General features: G+C 42.2%; 1 protein-coding gene across 2 annotated transcripts; it reads right to left on the bottom strand.

Annotated features, from left to right (window-relative positions):
* Positions 1-983: 983 nt before the first annotated feature.
* On the bottom strand, positions 984-15,582 carry NFATC2IP (nuclear factor of activated T cells 2 interacting protein). Of its 2 annotated transcripts, XM_060780543.2 has the most exons (8): positions 15,501-15,582; positions 15,249-15,368; positions 6,315-6,442; positions 6,163-6,228; positions 4,930-5,110; positions 4,215-4,359; positions 2,895-3,001; positions 984-2,815 (listed from the first exon to the last, which is right to left on the bottom strand). In XM_060780543.2, the coding sequence occupies exons 1-8, from the start codon at positions 15,510-15,512 to the stop codon at positions 2,657-2,659; spliced, it is 918 nt and encodes a 305-aa protein (XP_060636526.2). In that variant the 5' UTR covers positions 15,513-15,582; the 3' UTR covers positions 984-2,656. The 2 variants fall into 2 exon arrangements, with proteins under 2 accessions (XP_060636526.2, XP_067326009.1); XM_067469908.1 differs by lacking the exon at positions 15,501-15,582 and having other exon boundaries at positions 15,249-15,494.
* Positions 15,583-16,995: the final 1,413 nt, after the last annotated feature.

The following is a 16,995-nucleotide window of genomic DNA, read 5'->3' as shown; positions in this document are numbered from 1 at the left end:
ACCACGAGATGCAGAGCCAATCTTAAGAAATGGGGCTACAGGGTGGAATCCTCGGCATGCGAGTGCGGAGAAGAACAAACCACTGACCACCTGCTGCAATGCACCCTGAGCCCTGCCACATGCACGATGGAGGACCTTCTTGCAGCAACCCCAGAGGCACTCCAAGTGGCCAGATACTGGTCAAAGGACATTTAACCAAATACCAAATTTACAAAATCTGTGTGGTTTTTTTTCTTTTTCTTTTTCTTTTTAATCTCTGTGTTTGTTTTGCTCTGTTAGAATTGTAATACAATGGTTGCTGATGACACGATAAATAAATAAATATGCCATACTCTTCCCTGAACTGTACACCACTTCACTAGTTCTGTGAAAGCCTGCTCTCTTCACCTTTTTGGAAAACAAGTGAAAAATTGTAAGCCTTCTTTTGCTTACACAAATCATTGCACTTACTCCTACCTCACCCATTCTGTTTAGCTACGAGGCCTACATCCAGAGGATATTCCTGTTTGCAAGCATACAAAAGATGTAGTTTTAAATTATTTCATTTCCCTGCCCTACTAGGAGGAGGAAGCTGAGTATATTCCATTTTTCCTTTCTATGTAGTCTTTAAAGGGATATGGATCCAATACCTTTTATGAATTAACAATTCAAAGGAAAGGAATCTGGCAATTACAAATTTATGCTTCAGAATCAGATCGGGGGTGCAACCGAGAGCAGGACCTCCTCCGCAGACTGAAGTGCCCGTGCTGATTTATACAAGGAGATGCGGTTTTTCAAATAGTCTGGGCTTGAACCATTTAGGGCTTTATAGGTAATAACCAGAACTTTGTATTTAGCCCAGAAGCAGACCAGCAGCCAGTGGAGCTGCCGTAACATGGGAGTTGTCCGCTCCCTGTACGGCGCTCCAGTTAGTAATCTGGCTGCTGATCTCTGAACCAGTTGTGAGTGATAAAAACAAGAAGACAGGAGACAAAGACAACAGATTACTGCAGGGCTAGTTTTGCTTTATTTGGAGAAGAGGATTTTATAAATATTGTGTGCTATTTTTCCAACACTTGCAAAAGAGAAAGAGGGAGGAAATAAATAACGACTAAATAAGGTTGATACTTTAGAAAAGCTAAAGGAAGACACTGTATGAAATTCAAACACAAATTACATTGTGGAACTACAACTCTTAGAATCATGCTAGGCCAGTTCTAGGAGACGTAGAGTCCAAAAACTAAGGGCCCATCTACACTGCCATATAATCCATATTATCAAATCAGATAATCTACATGATTTGTTTTGAACTAGATTTTATGAGTCTACACTGCCATAAAATCCAATTCAAAGCAGTTAATCTGGATTATTTATAGCAGTGTAGAAGAGGCCCAATGCCCCTTCCACATAGCTGAATAAAATCCCACATTATCTGCTTTGAACTGGAATATATGGCAGTGTGGACACAGATAACTCAGTTCAAAGCAGTTATTGCAGGATTTTCTGCCTTGATATTCTAAGTTATTTGGCTGTGTGGAAGGGCCCTAAGTCTCCTTAGCTCTGCAGACAGGTTTGACTTTGAAACTGATGCTGTAGATCAGAGGTGAATCCCCAGATATTGAGACTGATATATTAACTAGCATAGTCAATTGTGAGACATTATAGGGTTTGTCTGAAGCACTACCATTTCCCTTGTTGAAGGCAAGATGGTTGCATAGTTAAAATATGACAGTTCCAACAGTAATTTTCACAGTCCCCATGTGGGAATTGTCATTTGTTGTTTGACTGGAGGGACGTATACTACTCCTTGGCAGGAAGGATCCTGAACATGATGTGCAGCACTGAAAAAAGCTTAATGGTATAGGGAAACCTGGCATGAATTAAAATGGCTATGATATTATAATGTTTAAAAGTACATAGCTTTTAAGCTGTCTGGTTCATTTTACGTTGTAGTTGCTTCAACATAAAGGACACAAAGAAAAAGATAATGGGATCTACAGGTTTTTTTTTTAAAAAAAACAAATGGAAGAGAAACATTGATTAGAAAAGAATGACTGAGTGAACACAAATACTGCTGTCATTGTTCCTAGGCAAAGTAGCCCTTCGCTTTGCATCCGGATATAGAGCAAGATGACAAACAATAGACATAGAGAGGTTTACAATGATACAAACTCTACATAACTGTTTTCCTTGTGTCTTGACACAGGTGGGGGAGTGGAGGAAGAGATATGTTGACCTTGGAGGAATCCAATGCAGACCTAGGGATCCCTGACATCCCCACACATACAAATTCATACATACTCCAATCCCACGAACTCTGGGATGGTCAGAAATGCTATTTTGGGAGCCCCCATCCTGAAACATAAAAATACCCAAAAAAGTTCTCAAAGACAACCAGAACTGATGTGACATGACTTGCAATGCTTCAAAACAGCCTCTGTAATAGTGCACAATGACCTCTGGAGGAGCTGAAAATCAGGTGAAGTGGCCTTCAGGAGTTCAAAGAATGCTTAATTCAAGTGGCGCAAGTGTCCCATCTTTGTTCTTATAGAAAAAAATCATTTTAGTCGTATTCATTTGTCACAATGAAGATCAAAACCAGAAGAATTACTGAGGTGCAATGAAGCCTTTCAAAGCAGGAATCACAGGGACCATGGTCTCTTTGAAGAGGTGGCTTCTAGCTCCACACTTCGATTACATCCCCTGACTCCATCCCTAATTCTTCAGGAGTCCAAGTTTCCATTAACTTCTGTCCATCAAAATGGAAGACAAGCTTGCGTTTGCCAAGACCCTGGGCCTGGCGGTAATGATTCATAAGCACTTGCAATGGCTCTTCCTGCAGGAAACAGAGAGGACAGCTATAATACTCACCGACTCAAACCAGAAACCTTTCCACTCACCCACTGCCCTTTTACCTTCTGAACAGCTATCTCCATCTCAGAGCTTTTGTCTTTTCCTTGCACTCGGAGCCGCAGGTTTCCAGAGTCACTATTCTGATTGTTATTTGTTTCAACTACGCAATCTGGAAGATATTCATGAAGGAACATTTGTATCTCCTTTTTCCTCCAAATTAAAGATAACAAATACACAAATTCCTCAAAATCTTATCTTCCAAACTACTCTTTAACGAGGACCGGGCTTCAAAGTAGAGTATGGCCTTCTGCACAAGGATCAAGGAAATCAAAAACAAGAAGCACCAATAAACTACACCAGAAACATCTAAAGTTGTTCAATGTATGGATTTATATATCTCAGTCTATATATGTTCTTCTGGCTATTGTTTGGGGATACTTACAATATAAACTTCTAGAGCTGTAATTCTCAACACCATTTGCTGAGCAAAAAGAAATTGGACATAAATAATGTGAGAGTTTGGGTCCAGACATTTTTGAAGTTACATTGAAAATAGTCCTTGAAGGCAGACTTGAGAACATATACAGACTGAAATGTTTAGCCTTTTTAATCCTGTAAAATATCCATCAATTGAGCTCCTTAAGTTGTTTACAGTGTCCTCTGTGCAGGAGTTAGGCAACTGGAGCCACAGATTGGTTGGTTGTGGAAAAATACCATAGTGATAGCAATAGCCATAAAATTACTGTAAGCTTCTAGGCTCCTGAATTCCCTCCCAAAGGAGCCCAAGTGGACTCTCTCACCTTTTTATTCAGAAGGATTTTAACAACTGACCTCACTTTCTCCAGAACAGATTTTAGTGCTATATAATAGAGTTTGGATTTGGTGACCACAAGATGTTTTTATTGATGCTAGTATACTGTTGATTGTTTTAATTAGTTATAACTGTGATATTATATGGTAATTTGTGTATTGTATATTGTATTGTATTTTGTAATTGTTAGGCATCGAATTGTGCCTTTTGTAAGCCGCCCTGAGTCCCCCCCTAGGGGGTTGAGAAGGGTGGGGTAGAAGCACCCCAAATAAATAAATAATTAATTATGAGAATTGAAAGATACACCAAGCCCATTCAGTCCAACCCCTTGCCATGAAAAAATACACCACCTTCAGCCTCAATTTTAAAACCTCCAGAAGAGGAAAGTTCACCACACTTCAAGGCAGCATATCCAACTGTCAAACAGCTCTCACTGTCAGGAGGTTCTTTATAATGTTTAGGTGCAATCCCTTTTCCTTCCATTTTAATCCATGGCTCCATTGTGTCCTCGTCTCTGGAGCAGCAGAAAAGAAGCTTCCCCCCTCTTCAATGTGACATCCTTTCTACTTACCCACAATATCAGCCACACCCAGGCCTAGTCTGCCAGGAGTTGCATCAGCTGCAAGTTCTCGATCACGAAGCAGGAGAAGTATTCTGTTTGGGGGAACTTTCAATGTCTGCCCCATGTGTTCAATCACCTTCTGAAGGGGATCTGTCTATGGGGTGTGAAATCAAGAAACATGTTGGAGAAATACAATGATCAGTAATGTGCTGTTTCTAACAATGAGGTGGTTATATTCCATTGAGGTTTAGGGATGGTGTGAAAATAGGAATTCTGCAAACACTGACCCTTCCACAAATATCCCCCCCCCCCAAAAAAAAAATAAATCTTATGCTATCTTATTTTAGTTTTCACTTAATGTTATCTGTCATAAAGCTTTGTCATAGAATCATAGAATTTGTCGTCAGGCTAAACAAAGAAATGTCATGTTTTAATCTAGATATGTAGACCATAGTTTTAAGACTGACAAAATATGCAAAGTTTTACATGAAGCTGCACAGAGAGATTAGTAAGCTTCTTGAGTAATGCTTAGGAGGAAAAACAAATGAGAACTGCACATTTACTACAGCCCAGCGGGATTGTGGATAGAATAAGGACCTGGATGGGGGCCCAAAAAGTATATGAGGTGCAGACAAAGAGAAGGAAAGAAAAGAAAGCCATTCCTGAGGTGAACTATGGCCACAGCAAATCTCAGGACAGCTGAGTGAAAAGTGAATCATCGTACCATCCGGATTGAGACTCTGTGGAGGTCAGCTCGACATCGGACTTTCAGCAACAACTCCTGGGAGTCAGAAGCATCAATCAGAATCACATCATTAGTATCTGCATCTGTTTCCTCATCCTGCAAACTCTTCTTGGCAGCTGAGAGAGAGGAAGTCAGACTCTCAAGCCTCTGTTTAAGGATTCTGAAGAGAACAGAATAAAAGAAGTGAGACACTTCCAAGGAAAGTCTGAAGTGGGATAGTGAAAGAGGGAGAGGGTGTGTTATATGGTGTCCCACAAGGTGCCATTCTATCACCAGGGCTCTTTAATATTTCCATGAAGCCGCTGGGAGAGATCATCCATAGGAATGGGGCAGGGTGTTATCAGTATGCTGATGACACCCAGATATATTTCTCCATGCCTTCAAAAACAATAACACTAAGGATAGTGTGTCTCCTCTGAATGAATACCTGGAGGAGGTAATGGGCTGGATGAGGAAAAACAAATTGAAACTGAATCCAGACAAAACAGAGGTGCTTGCCATCCTAATCTGGGGATAGAGGTGTGTCAACCAGTTCTGAATGAAGTTACACTCTCCCTGAAGACTGTGTTTGCAGCCTGGGAGTACTTCTGGATCTATTTCTCCAAATGTCAGCCCAGGTAGATGCAATGGTCAGGAGTGCTTACTATCACTTTCAGCTGATCCACCAGCTGCGCTCCTTCCTAGATTAGAGGACCAGAAGCTGGTAGTGCATGCACTGATAAACTCAAAGTTGGACTTCTGCAATGCGCTTTACCCAGACGCTTGTACCATTTTCTGAAACTCCCAACTGGTTCAAAATACAGTAGCCAGATTGGTTACAGGAAAATCTAGGAGTGAGCATATTACCCCTATCCTAAAGTCACTCCATTTCCTACTAATTAGTTTTGTACAAAGTGATGGTTTTGACCTTTAAAGCCCTACAGTTTGTGTCAATCTGTCTGTTAGTTGATATCACAAGAATGAGGGCCAGATTACAAAACATCCCTTTTCAGACTACAGCCCGCAGTATTCCACAAGCAACATTAGCAGTGGCTTTACTGGTTGAAATATTTCAGGGGCAGTAATCTACAAAAGGTAGCTTTTCCAATCACTTAATGTGTAGATGTAAGAAATTCCCCACAACTAATTTAGAACACTGTAATATTGCTAATTTTATTTGCTACAGGAGTCTGTGGAAGCCCATTCCCTTTACAGATAATAGCAGAGTCTTACTTGTCTCTACGGCAATATCTTCTTGGCCGAGGTGGAGGTGGAGGTGAGGGCGATTGATTTTGACATCTGATGAGAGAATAGATACAGAAAATGTGGATTTGGGAATTCCAAAAGGGTTGGGTGGACAGAAGGAGGAAAAGAAAGACCCAGACCTTGTTTCTTCCACCAGCTGAGTGTTCTCTGAAGGAATTGTTTCTTCCTCATCATCAGATGCATTGAGGATCTGGGGTATATACGACAGTGTCAAAGACTTGGGAAGAAGATGCAAGCTCTTTTGAACCTGTGGCCAAGAGGCAAAAGAACAAAACAAGAAGTAAGTACTCTCAAGTCTGCTAGAAAGAAAACAGAAGTGATCACCTAAGTAGGAAATAATACTGGCAATTGGGTCAGCTTGTAGATTTAAGAAGAATGCATTAATCACAAAGTAACTAGATGCCGGATCCCCAGGTGGCACAGTGGGTTAAACCCCTGTGCTGGCAGGACTGAAGACCGACAGGTCGCAGGTTTGAATCCGGGGAGAGGCGGATGAGCTCCCTCTATCAGCTTCAGCTCCTCATGCGGGGACATGAGAGAAGCCTCCCACAAGGATGATAAAAACATCAAATCATCCGGGCGTCCCCTGGGCAACGTCCTTGCAGATGGCCAATTCTCTCACACCAGAAGCGACTTGCAGTTTCTCAAGTTGCTCCTGACACGACAAAAAAAACAACAACTAGATGCCAGGATTCTACCCTTCCTTCCCACACAAAATGCAAAGGACAGAATATATCTAAAATTAGGATGGAAGTAACAAAGAACAATTTCAAACTACACCAGATTACCATGAAACAGTCAATGATGGAAGCATGAATTAAGAGACACCTACACCAGCCTTTCAAACAAATAGTATCCCCTTTGAAATGCCTTGCTATATAAGTATTATCCGGCAATCCAACTTTAGATCAGATGAAGACAAGTAGTTTAGGAAAGGTGACTTGGTTTGTCAGATATAGAGGCCTATGCCTGGAAGTCAAAAGTTCTGGGGATATCCCCTTCTAGATTTGCAATATCTCATTGATTAGCAAAGCAATTTGATACTGAGATTTTGGAGAAACAGAAAGAATCAGGTTGTCCTAAAGAAAATCAATAAGATATCAAAAGAAAGAGTATTTGAAGACAAATATCACAGACCTATTAAATTTAGAAATTTCTCATTTCTAAATATGCCATATGCAGCTATTCTTACTGTTCTTCACAAAAGTTAGTATAGAGGATTCTGGCTACTCAGGTCATGCGTCCTTGGGTATGCTCAAGAATTAGGCATGTGAAAGAAATACATATCACTAATCCAATAATTTTACTACAACAACCTGGGGCTCTGATTTAGCTATGCGTTCTCAAGCACTTCAACTATCCTGGATTGTAAATTTCTTCATTGGTTCTATTTGTAGCATGCTGAATATGACTTCCTGCGAGGGAAGACTGAGGCAAAACAGGAATTGAGTCGTTCTGTCTTCCCTATATCCGCTGTTAAGTTTGCAATCCCCCTCCCCAAGGAGGTGTACTTTTCTTTGTTGTTCTTGTTTTGAGCATAACAACAACAGCAAAAAAACCCCACCCTTCCTTTTTGTTTGCTGGTAACACTTGTCCTAGGTCCCAGTTCATTCCCAGTTGGTCTAAACTACCCATAACAATTTGGGATATTTACTATACACATCATGAAGGATGATGAAATACATTTTACTGCCTAAAACAAAACAGAAAAATATGCCCTTGACATACAAACATTAATCAAAGGCAAGGTGTATAGCATAAGGCAAGCAAATCCCAGGCAGTAAGATATAATACAAAACTTTATTTAGGTCACTGACCAGCACAGCCCTGGCAATAAAAATGATGACAATGCAGTATATAACTAACAATGCACTAGTCCAGTGGTTCTCAACCTGTGGGTTCCCAGATATTTTGGCCTTCGACTCCCAGAAATCCTAACAGCTGGTAAACTAGCTGGGATTTCTGGGAGTTGTAGGCCAAAACACCTGGGAACCACAGATTGAGAACCACTGAACTAGTCCAAAGATGTTGCCTCAGTGTACTCAATGATAGCATCCGTTGTGTTCATATTTATTTATAGGCCTCTCCTGTTATAGCCTATATATGTAATATCCTTCTCTTGTCATATCCTCTCTCTCTCTCTCTCTCTCTCTCTCTCTCTCTCTCTCTATATATATATATATATATATATCATACACACACACACACATACAAGCTGACCCCTGCCACGTTTTGCTGTGGCCCAGTCTGTGTGTGTTTTGTGTATGTATATATCTGCATGTGTGCGTGTATATATCTTTGTGTGTATGTGTGTGTGTGTGTATATATGTGGTTTGCGCATGTGTTGTAATGGGTTTTTTTTTTGCTTTTAAAGTCTCTTCTGCTGTGTTTTTCGGTGTTTTTATGAGTGATGGTCACTCGTTGGCCTGAGAGGAGTATTGTATTCAAGTTTGGTGTCAATTCATCCAGTGGTTTTTGAGTTATGTTAATCCCACAAATGAACATTACATTTTTATTTATGTAGATATCCTAAATATCCTATACTGAGGCCCTGCTCTCAGTCCAGCCACCTTCACAGGCGCGTTTGGTAGGAATGAGAGATGGCGGCCTTCTCAGTGGTGGCCCCTTGGCTATGGAACTCCCTCCCCAGTGGTATTAGAACAGCTCCCTTCCTCCTCCTGGAGTCAAGCCTTTGGAGATGAACTACAGGGCAATAATAACTATGAAATAGTGCAATGCTTGGAACGTCCCTGGATTACAATTGAGGATGGCATGATTTTAATAGCGATTATAAAGTTTATATGTTTTAATGTGCACTTTAACTCTAATTTTAAATTCTAACTTAAATGTATCTCTGTTGTTTAAAGCCATCAAATAGTTGCTACATGTAAAACTGCCTTCAGTCCCCTTCGGGGTAGAGAAAGGCGAGATATAAATAGAGCAAATAAGTTAAAAAAATAAATTTTAGTTCAGTTCAATTCCTGGTAAACCCGTGATTTATTTGGATGTGCCCCATTCTTTTAAATAGAAATAATGTGTGGTTGTTGTTTCAGTTTCAGAATCCCTGAACTTTTAAGACTCTCCCATTCCTACTATCTTTCCCCATTGTTCACTCTTGAGATAGAGATACTGTATCATATTTCAAGGAACAGGATTCTTACTCTTGAGTCTCTTTAGAAAGGCAGAATGCTTAAGTCTTTTGATTAAAGAGAACCATAACAGTCAGAGACCGCGAGCCCATGTCTTTGACAACAGTTATTTATTTAATTTATATCCCACTTTTCTTTCTTTATGGGGACATGTCAGAAAAGCCCTAGAAGAGATTCAGCACCAGACACATAACAATATCTTTTTTTAAAAGAAAAAAATACAGGTGAGCAAAAGAGAGATTCCTCCCGTGTGGAGATCCTATGGAATCCTGGGATACATAGTTTCAGATTTTTTTCGTGTCAGGAGCAAATTGAGAAACTGCAAGTCACTTCTGGTGTGAGAGAATTGGCCGTCTGCAAGGACGTTGTCCAGGGGATGCCCGGATATTTTACCATCCAGTGGGAGGCTTCTCTCACGTCCCAGGAAGCTGGAACTGACAGATGAGAGCTCCATCTGGAGTTTGGTGAGGCACTACCACTCTTTGGCCTCACGGATATAGAATGTCTAAAACTACAATTCCCAGGACTTCATAGCATTGAGCTGTGGAACTTTAAAGTGGTGTCAAATCACATTCATTCTACAATGTAGATGCAACTCAGGGCCCTTCCACATAGCCATAAAACCCAGAATATCAAGGCAGATAATCCACAATAACTGCTTTGAACTGGGTTATACGAGGCCCCTTCCACACAGCTGAAGAACATCCCACATTTTCTGTTGGAAATGACAACCTTCTTCAAGCCTTCTTTAGTAATCTGTTTATCCATGATCCTGTTGCTTACTGTTTCTTGCATGTATGTTCTGGAATGGAGCTTCCTTTACTCTATGGTTCCTGAGAAGCTATAAAAGGGGCTGCAGACCACATGATCACTGTACAGTACACACAGGCACACTACAGACTACTTCAGATCACACGCTTGCTGTTTTGCTGTAAGAGATGTCCTGGCCAGGTGGCACAAAGAATTATCTAAAACATATCTGAAACTGGATTGATAAGTTTTGTACCTGTGTATACTAAACACATGAAGGTTGTAAGTCAAATATGTTTTTTTAATCAAAGTCTACTTCATTTTTGTCTTAGTGCATGATATAAAAGAAGTTGTTTTATGGGAGACTATATATATATATGGGCACTGAAAAACATTTCAGAAGCACTGCTGTTATTTTAAGCATTGGCAAAATCTCTGTTTTCCTAACAGACCAGAGATAACTGGTTATTCAGTCTAACAACTGAAACCATTACCTTGCATAATTATATCTGGCTGTATACCACAAGAGAAGATTCTACTCTAAGGGTTTTTGGCTTTTCTCTGAAAGATCATGCTTTTCTAAAAAGTTATGATCTCCAAAATGTTTTTTTTCCCAAAACATTATGAATGCTATTTTCCAAAATGTCCTGCTTTGAACTGAAATATATGGCAGTATCAACTCGGATAACCCAGTCCCAAGCAGATATTGTGGGATTTTCTGCCATGATATTCTGGGGGCCCTTCCACACAGCCCTATATCCCAGAATATCAAGGGAGAAAATCCCACAATATCCACACTCAGATAATGTGGGATTTCCTGCCTTGATATTCTGGGATACAGAGCTGTGTGAAAGGGCCCTGGGTTATATGGCTGTGTGGAAGGGTCCTCTGAAATATTTTGGATTTGTGATGTTTTTGGATCATGGAATACGTGAATTTGCCTATATACTCAGAATAGAATATCTAAGACAGGCATGGGCAAACTTTGGCCTTCCTCCAGGTGTTTTGTTTTATTTATTTATGGCATTTGTAGCCCGCCTTCCTCAGCCTTACGGCGACTCAAGGCGGCTTACAGAAATTGGCAGAATTCGATGCCATATGGAACAAAAGATGGGACCAAAACAAACATCTTCAGGCAGAGGGGCCTTTTATTTTATCCCCCCACCACTTGCCACCATTTGAAACGAAAGCACAGATAACTCTAACCAGGAGATTGAGAGAGGCTTTGTTTGAAACGGAAACAGTAACCCAGTTTATTTGTAGCATTATTGTGGTATAAGCGGCCTGAGACTCAAGTCCAATACATTTAAGTTTTATAGTTCAATGGTATGGATTTATAAGATTTGCAATGTCATAAGCAAAAACAGAGATTTTGCCAATGCTCTGGTTACACCGCGAATAGATTACTGCAACGCACTCTACGTGGGGTTGCCTTTGAAGACTGTTCGGAGACTTCAACTAGTCCAACGGGCAGCAGCCAGATTACTCAGCGGAGCGCCATACAGGGAGCACACCACCCACCTGTTATGTTAGCTCCACTGGCTGCCAGTCCACCTCCGAGCACAATTCAAAGTGCTGGTCTTGGCCTATAAAACCCTATATGGCTCTGGCCCAGCTCACTTATCCGAACGTATCTCTCTCTACGTTCCACCACATAATTTAAGATCTACTGGGGAGGTCCTACTCTCGGTCCCACCAGCATCACAAACGCGTCTGGTGGAGACAAGGGACAGGGCCTTCTCAGTGGTGGCCCCCCGCTTGTGGAATTCGCTCCCCAGCGAGATCAGATCGGTGTCCTCCCTCCTTACTTTTAGGAAAAAACTAAAGCCGTGGTTTTGGAGCCAGGCCTTCGGCTAGTGGGCACAGCAGCACTTTAGATACTGAACCCAGACCGTAGGATTGTTATGACAATTGGAAACGGCTATGTGACTTTGATTAGGTGACTATGTTAGTATACGAGCATGTGATTTTAATTAATGTTATTGTTTTTAATTTGCTATGTATTTGATTCTACATTGTTCTATCCTAGTTATATATTTCACCTAGTCATGCTCAGCATTTTTTTAAATTTTAATTATTACATTGGGCACAGCCATAGGTTTTCAAGCATTGTTGTGCTATTGTTAATGTTTACTGCTTGTTTTTTTGTTTATGAGTTTCATTTTATTGTTTCGTATTGCTGTTGTTGTTGTTTTTACTGATGTATTGTGGGCTCGGCCTCATGTAAGCCGCACCGAGTCCCTTGGGGAGATGGTAGCGGGGTACAAATAAAGTTTTATTATTATTACTAGCGGTCCCCTGCCACGCGTTGCTGTGGCCCAGTCTGGTGATCTGGAAAATAATGTAATGAGAAAGTGCTGGTTTCTAATCTATGGAATGTCTTGATGCTTGTGGGTAAACAGTATTTCTTGCTGTTTCTTTGCCAGTGTTGATGTGGAGATCGTTTGGTTTGCCTACTTTGGAACATGCAACGTATCATTCTCCTTCTTTAGGGGTCCCTTTCAGATCTTTGATACTGCATCTGTCATATACATATATGTATGTGTGTGAATGGCTGGATGGCCCTTTGTCAGGAGGGCTTTGATTATGTTTTCTTGCTCTGGTGAAGGGAGTTGGACTGGATGACCTTAAGGCTGCATTTCCCAACCTGGGAAGTCAAGACCCGGGGGGGGGGGGGTCACCAGGGGGGTGTCAGAAGGGTCACCAAAGACCACCAGAAAACACAGTATTTTCTGTTGGTCATGGGGGTTCTGTGTGGGATTTTTGGCCGAATTCCATCATTGGTGGGGTTTGGAATGCTCCTTGATTGTAGGTGATCTACAAATCCCAGTAACTACAATTCCCAAATGTCAAGGTCTATTTCCCCCAAACTCCATCTGTGTTTATATTTGGGCGTATTGAGTGGTTGTGCCAAGTTTGGTCCAGATCCATCATCTCCTATACATACCGGGTCCTAGGGAGGCACATTTGGAAGCTACAAGGCGTAGAGCTTTTTTGATCTATGCTCCAATTCTGTGGAACTCATTGCCTCCATATATTAGAGCAATGTCGGAGTTGCGACCTTTTGTAAAGGCGCTCAAGACTTGGCTGTTTGGTTGTGCATTTAAGTAATCGGATCAAATTTTGCCATAGTCACTGCTGAATGTTTTCATGTTGAATGTTTTCATGTTGAATGTTTTCATGTTGAATGTTTTTATGTTGAATGTTTTATATTGTGTATAAGCTATTTTAAATTGTAAGTCGCTCGGAGCACTTTGGTGGAGAGCGACTAATTAAGAAATAAAGTGATGATGATGATGATGATTGTTTGAGTCCACAGTGCTCTCTAGATGTAGGTGAACTACAACTCCAAAACTCAAGGTCAATGGCCACCAAATCCTTTTCGTGTTTTCTGTTGGTCAGGGGAGTCCTGTGTGCCAAGTTTGGTACAATTCCATCATTGGTGGAGTTCAGAAAGCTCTTTGCTTGTAGGTGAACTATAAATCCCAGCAACTACAACTCCCAAATGACAAAACCATAATGTTTTGAGTGATGGTCACTCCTTGTGTTGTGAGACGTTTTGTTGCCAAATTTGGTGTGATTTCGTTCATTGGTTCTTTTGTTTTTAAGGTACTCATTATGCACAGAGCATTTATATATAGATAGAAGATAGATTATTGTATTGATATTATTGGGCTTTTGTACAACTAAGACTTGTGCGCCAGCTGTGACCATACCTCGCGAAGGCTGATCTGGCCGGGGTGGTCCATGCCTTGGTCACCTCCAGATTGGACTACTGCAATGCGCTCTACATGGGGCTGCCCTTGAAAACGGCTCGGAAGTTCCAACTGGTCCAACGAGCAGCGGCCAGGATGTTAACTGGCGCTCCCTACAGAGAGAGGTCAACCCTCCTGTTCAAGGAGCTCCACTGGCTGCCGTTTATTTTCCGAGCCCAATTTAAGGTGCAGGTGCTTACCTACAAAGCCCTGAACGGTTTGGGACCATCCTACCTGCGGGACCGCATCTCCGTCTATGAACCCACGCGCTCACTTCGGTCATCTGGAGAGGCCCTGCTCGTGATCCCGCCTGCGTCGCAAGCACGTTTGGTGGGGACACAAGACAGGGCCTTTTCTGTGGTGGCCCCCCGACTCTGGAACACCCTCCCCAAGGATCTTAGACAGGCCCCTACACTGGCAGTCTTCAGAAAGAACTCGAAGACCTGGCTGTTCCGATGTGCCTTCTCAGATTAGGAATCTCCAATAACAAGTCCCAGAAGCACTTTAGTAGAACTAAGATTGCTGCACACTGCACACTGCACTTACCCCATAATTCTTACATAGCTCCTGTCACATCAGCACTTTTAATCTTGTACCTGTTACTCTGGCCCGGTCCAGTTTTATAGTGTCTTGATGTATTGTTTATTGCTTGTTGTTAATATTGTTTTAACTGTTTTTAATTTGCTTTAGGTGTTGTATTGTTGTGTTGTGTTTTGAGACCTTGGCCTATGTAAGCTGCATCGAGTCCTTTGGGAGATGCTAGAGGGGTACAAATAAAGTTAATAATAATAATAATAATATGAGTATGTGATTTTAATTAATGTTATTGTTATTAATTTGCAATGTATTTAATTCTACATCGTTCTATCCTAGTTATATATTTCACCTGGTCATGCTCAGCATTATTTTTTTAATTTTAATTATTACATTGGGCACAGCCATAGGTTTTTAAGCGTTGTTGTGCTATTGTTAATGTTTACCGCTTGTTTTTTTGTTTATGACTCAAAGTCAATGGCCACCAAACCCTTCTAGTGTTTTCTGTTGGTCAGGGGAGTCCTGTGTGCCAAGTTTGGTTCAATTCCATCACTGGTGGAGTTCAGAATGCTCTTTGATTGTAGGTGAACTATAAATCCCAGCAACTACAACTCCCAAATGACAAAACCGTAATGTTTTGAGTGATGGTCACTCCTTGTGTTGTGAGACGTTTGGTTGCCAAATTTGGTGTGATTTCGTTCATTGGTTCTTTTGTTTTTAAGGTACTCATTATGCACAGAGCATTTTTATATATATAGATAGATAATTGTATTGATATTATGGCATTGAATTGTTGCCCATGTTACCTGCCCTGAGTCCCCCCTCGGGGGGTGAGAAGGGAGGGGTAGAAATGGTGTAAACAGACCTTGCCGGAGTAAACGGGGACAGCGGGGACGGTGTTGTCTGTGATGAGGCGGCGCCGCTTGGGAGGAGGCTTCCTCGGGATCACCTCAGCCTCTGAGTCGCTGCTGGAGCTCACACACACCTGCAATCCAGGGAAAGGGGCGTCAGAAGCAGGGAGGCAAGGCATGCCCCAAACCCTCCTCCTCCTCAGAGGCACCGCTTTGCTTTCTCCCTCCCGCCATTAATCTCAGAGCCTCCTTCCATTCTGACTTACCACCTCCGCCATGTTCGCAGGAGCTGCTTCTCCTCATTGGTCCCGACACCCAGCATGCCCCGCCCCCAGGAGCATGCCATTGGATGCCTGCTTCCCTCTCCTGAGCGTCTTACGTCACGCACGCTTCCGCTTGCTGGGAGTTCTGGGCCTAGTAGTGTTCCTCTACATCAGGCATGGGCAAACTTGGGCCCTCCAGGTGTTTTGGACTTCAACTCCCACCATTCCTAACAGCCTCAGGCCCTTTCCTTTTCCCCCTCAGCCGCTTAAGCTGAGGAAAGGGCCTGAGGCTGTTAGGAATGGTGGGAGTTGAAGTCCAAAACACCTGGAGGGCCCAAGTTTGCCTATACCTGCTCTACATGCTGCAAGTTGCTTCTGGTGTAAGAGAATCAGCCCTCTACAAAGACCTTACCCAGGGGACGCTCAGATGTCTTGCATTCCTGTGGAGAAACTCCTCTCATGTCCCACAACGCCTTAAATCCAAAAATTGCTTGAAACTGGCTACAAATTACAAGAAAGGAGATTCCATCTGAACATTAGGAAGAACTTTCTGACTGTGAGAGCTGTTCAGCAGTGGACTCTCTGCCCTGGAGTGTTGTAGAGGCTTCTTCTTTGCCTCCATTTCTTTGGAGGCTTTTAAACTGAAACTGGATGGCCATCTGTCAGGGGTGCTTTGAATGTAATTTTCCTGCTTCTTGGCAGGGGGTTAGACTGGATGGCCCATGAGGTCCCTTCCAACTCAATGATTATATGAAATAGTGGAAGCTTTTAAACGGAGACTGGATGGCCATCTGTCAGGGGTTCTTTGAATGTAATTTTCCTGCTTCTTGGCAGAAGGGGGTTGGACTGGATGGCCCATGAGTTCTCTTCCAACTCTATGATTCTATGAAATAGTTTTCTAAGATCTACAGAGACCCTCGCAGGAACACCTCAGCAAGCCAGAGTCCAAAAGTGGCAGGCTTTGCTGGGAGTTCTGGTCGTGGTAGTGTTCCTCTGCATGCTGCAAGTTGCTTCTGGTTGCTGGTTGGTGTGAGAGAATAAGCTGTCTGCAAAGACGTTGCCCAGGGGACGCTCGGATGTCTTGCAGTCCTGCGGGAGGCTTCTCTCATGTCCCCCAACACCTTAAATCAAGAAATAGTTTTCTAAGATCTACAGACACCCTCGCAGGAACACCTCAGCAAGCCAGAGTCCAAAAGTGGCAGGCTTTTGGGTCCCATCTACACCATCAGGTCCCATCTACACCATCATATTGAACTGCATTTAACTGGATTGTATGAATCTACACTGACCATTATAATGCTGTTCAAACTGCATTTTATAGCAGTGTAGATTAAGCCTAAGACTTCAGTTCGCTTGCTGCATCTATACTGTTGAGTGAATGTCGGTTGAGACTACTTGAACTATTGTGGCTCAATGCTATGGAGTCACAGGAGTTGTAGTTTTACAAGGCCTTTAGCCCTGTCTGCAAAAGAGTGCAGGCGCTGCAGCAGACTGCATT

Source organism: Anolis sagrei, chromosome 6 (assembly GCF_037176765.1).
Source record: "Anolis sagrei isolate rAnoSag1 chromosome 6, rAnoSag1.mat, whole genome shotgun sequence".
NCBI classification, from domain to species: domain Eukaryota; kingdom Metazoa; phylum Chordata; class Lepidosauria; order Squamata; family Dactyloidae; genus Anolis; species Anolis sagrei.
The sequence above is the reverse complement of the archived record's forward strand: the minus strand, read 5'-3'. Positions and strand labels throughout refer to the sequence as shown.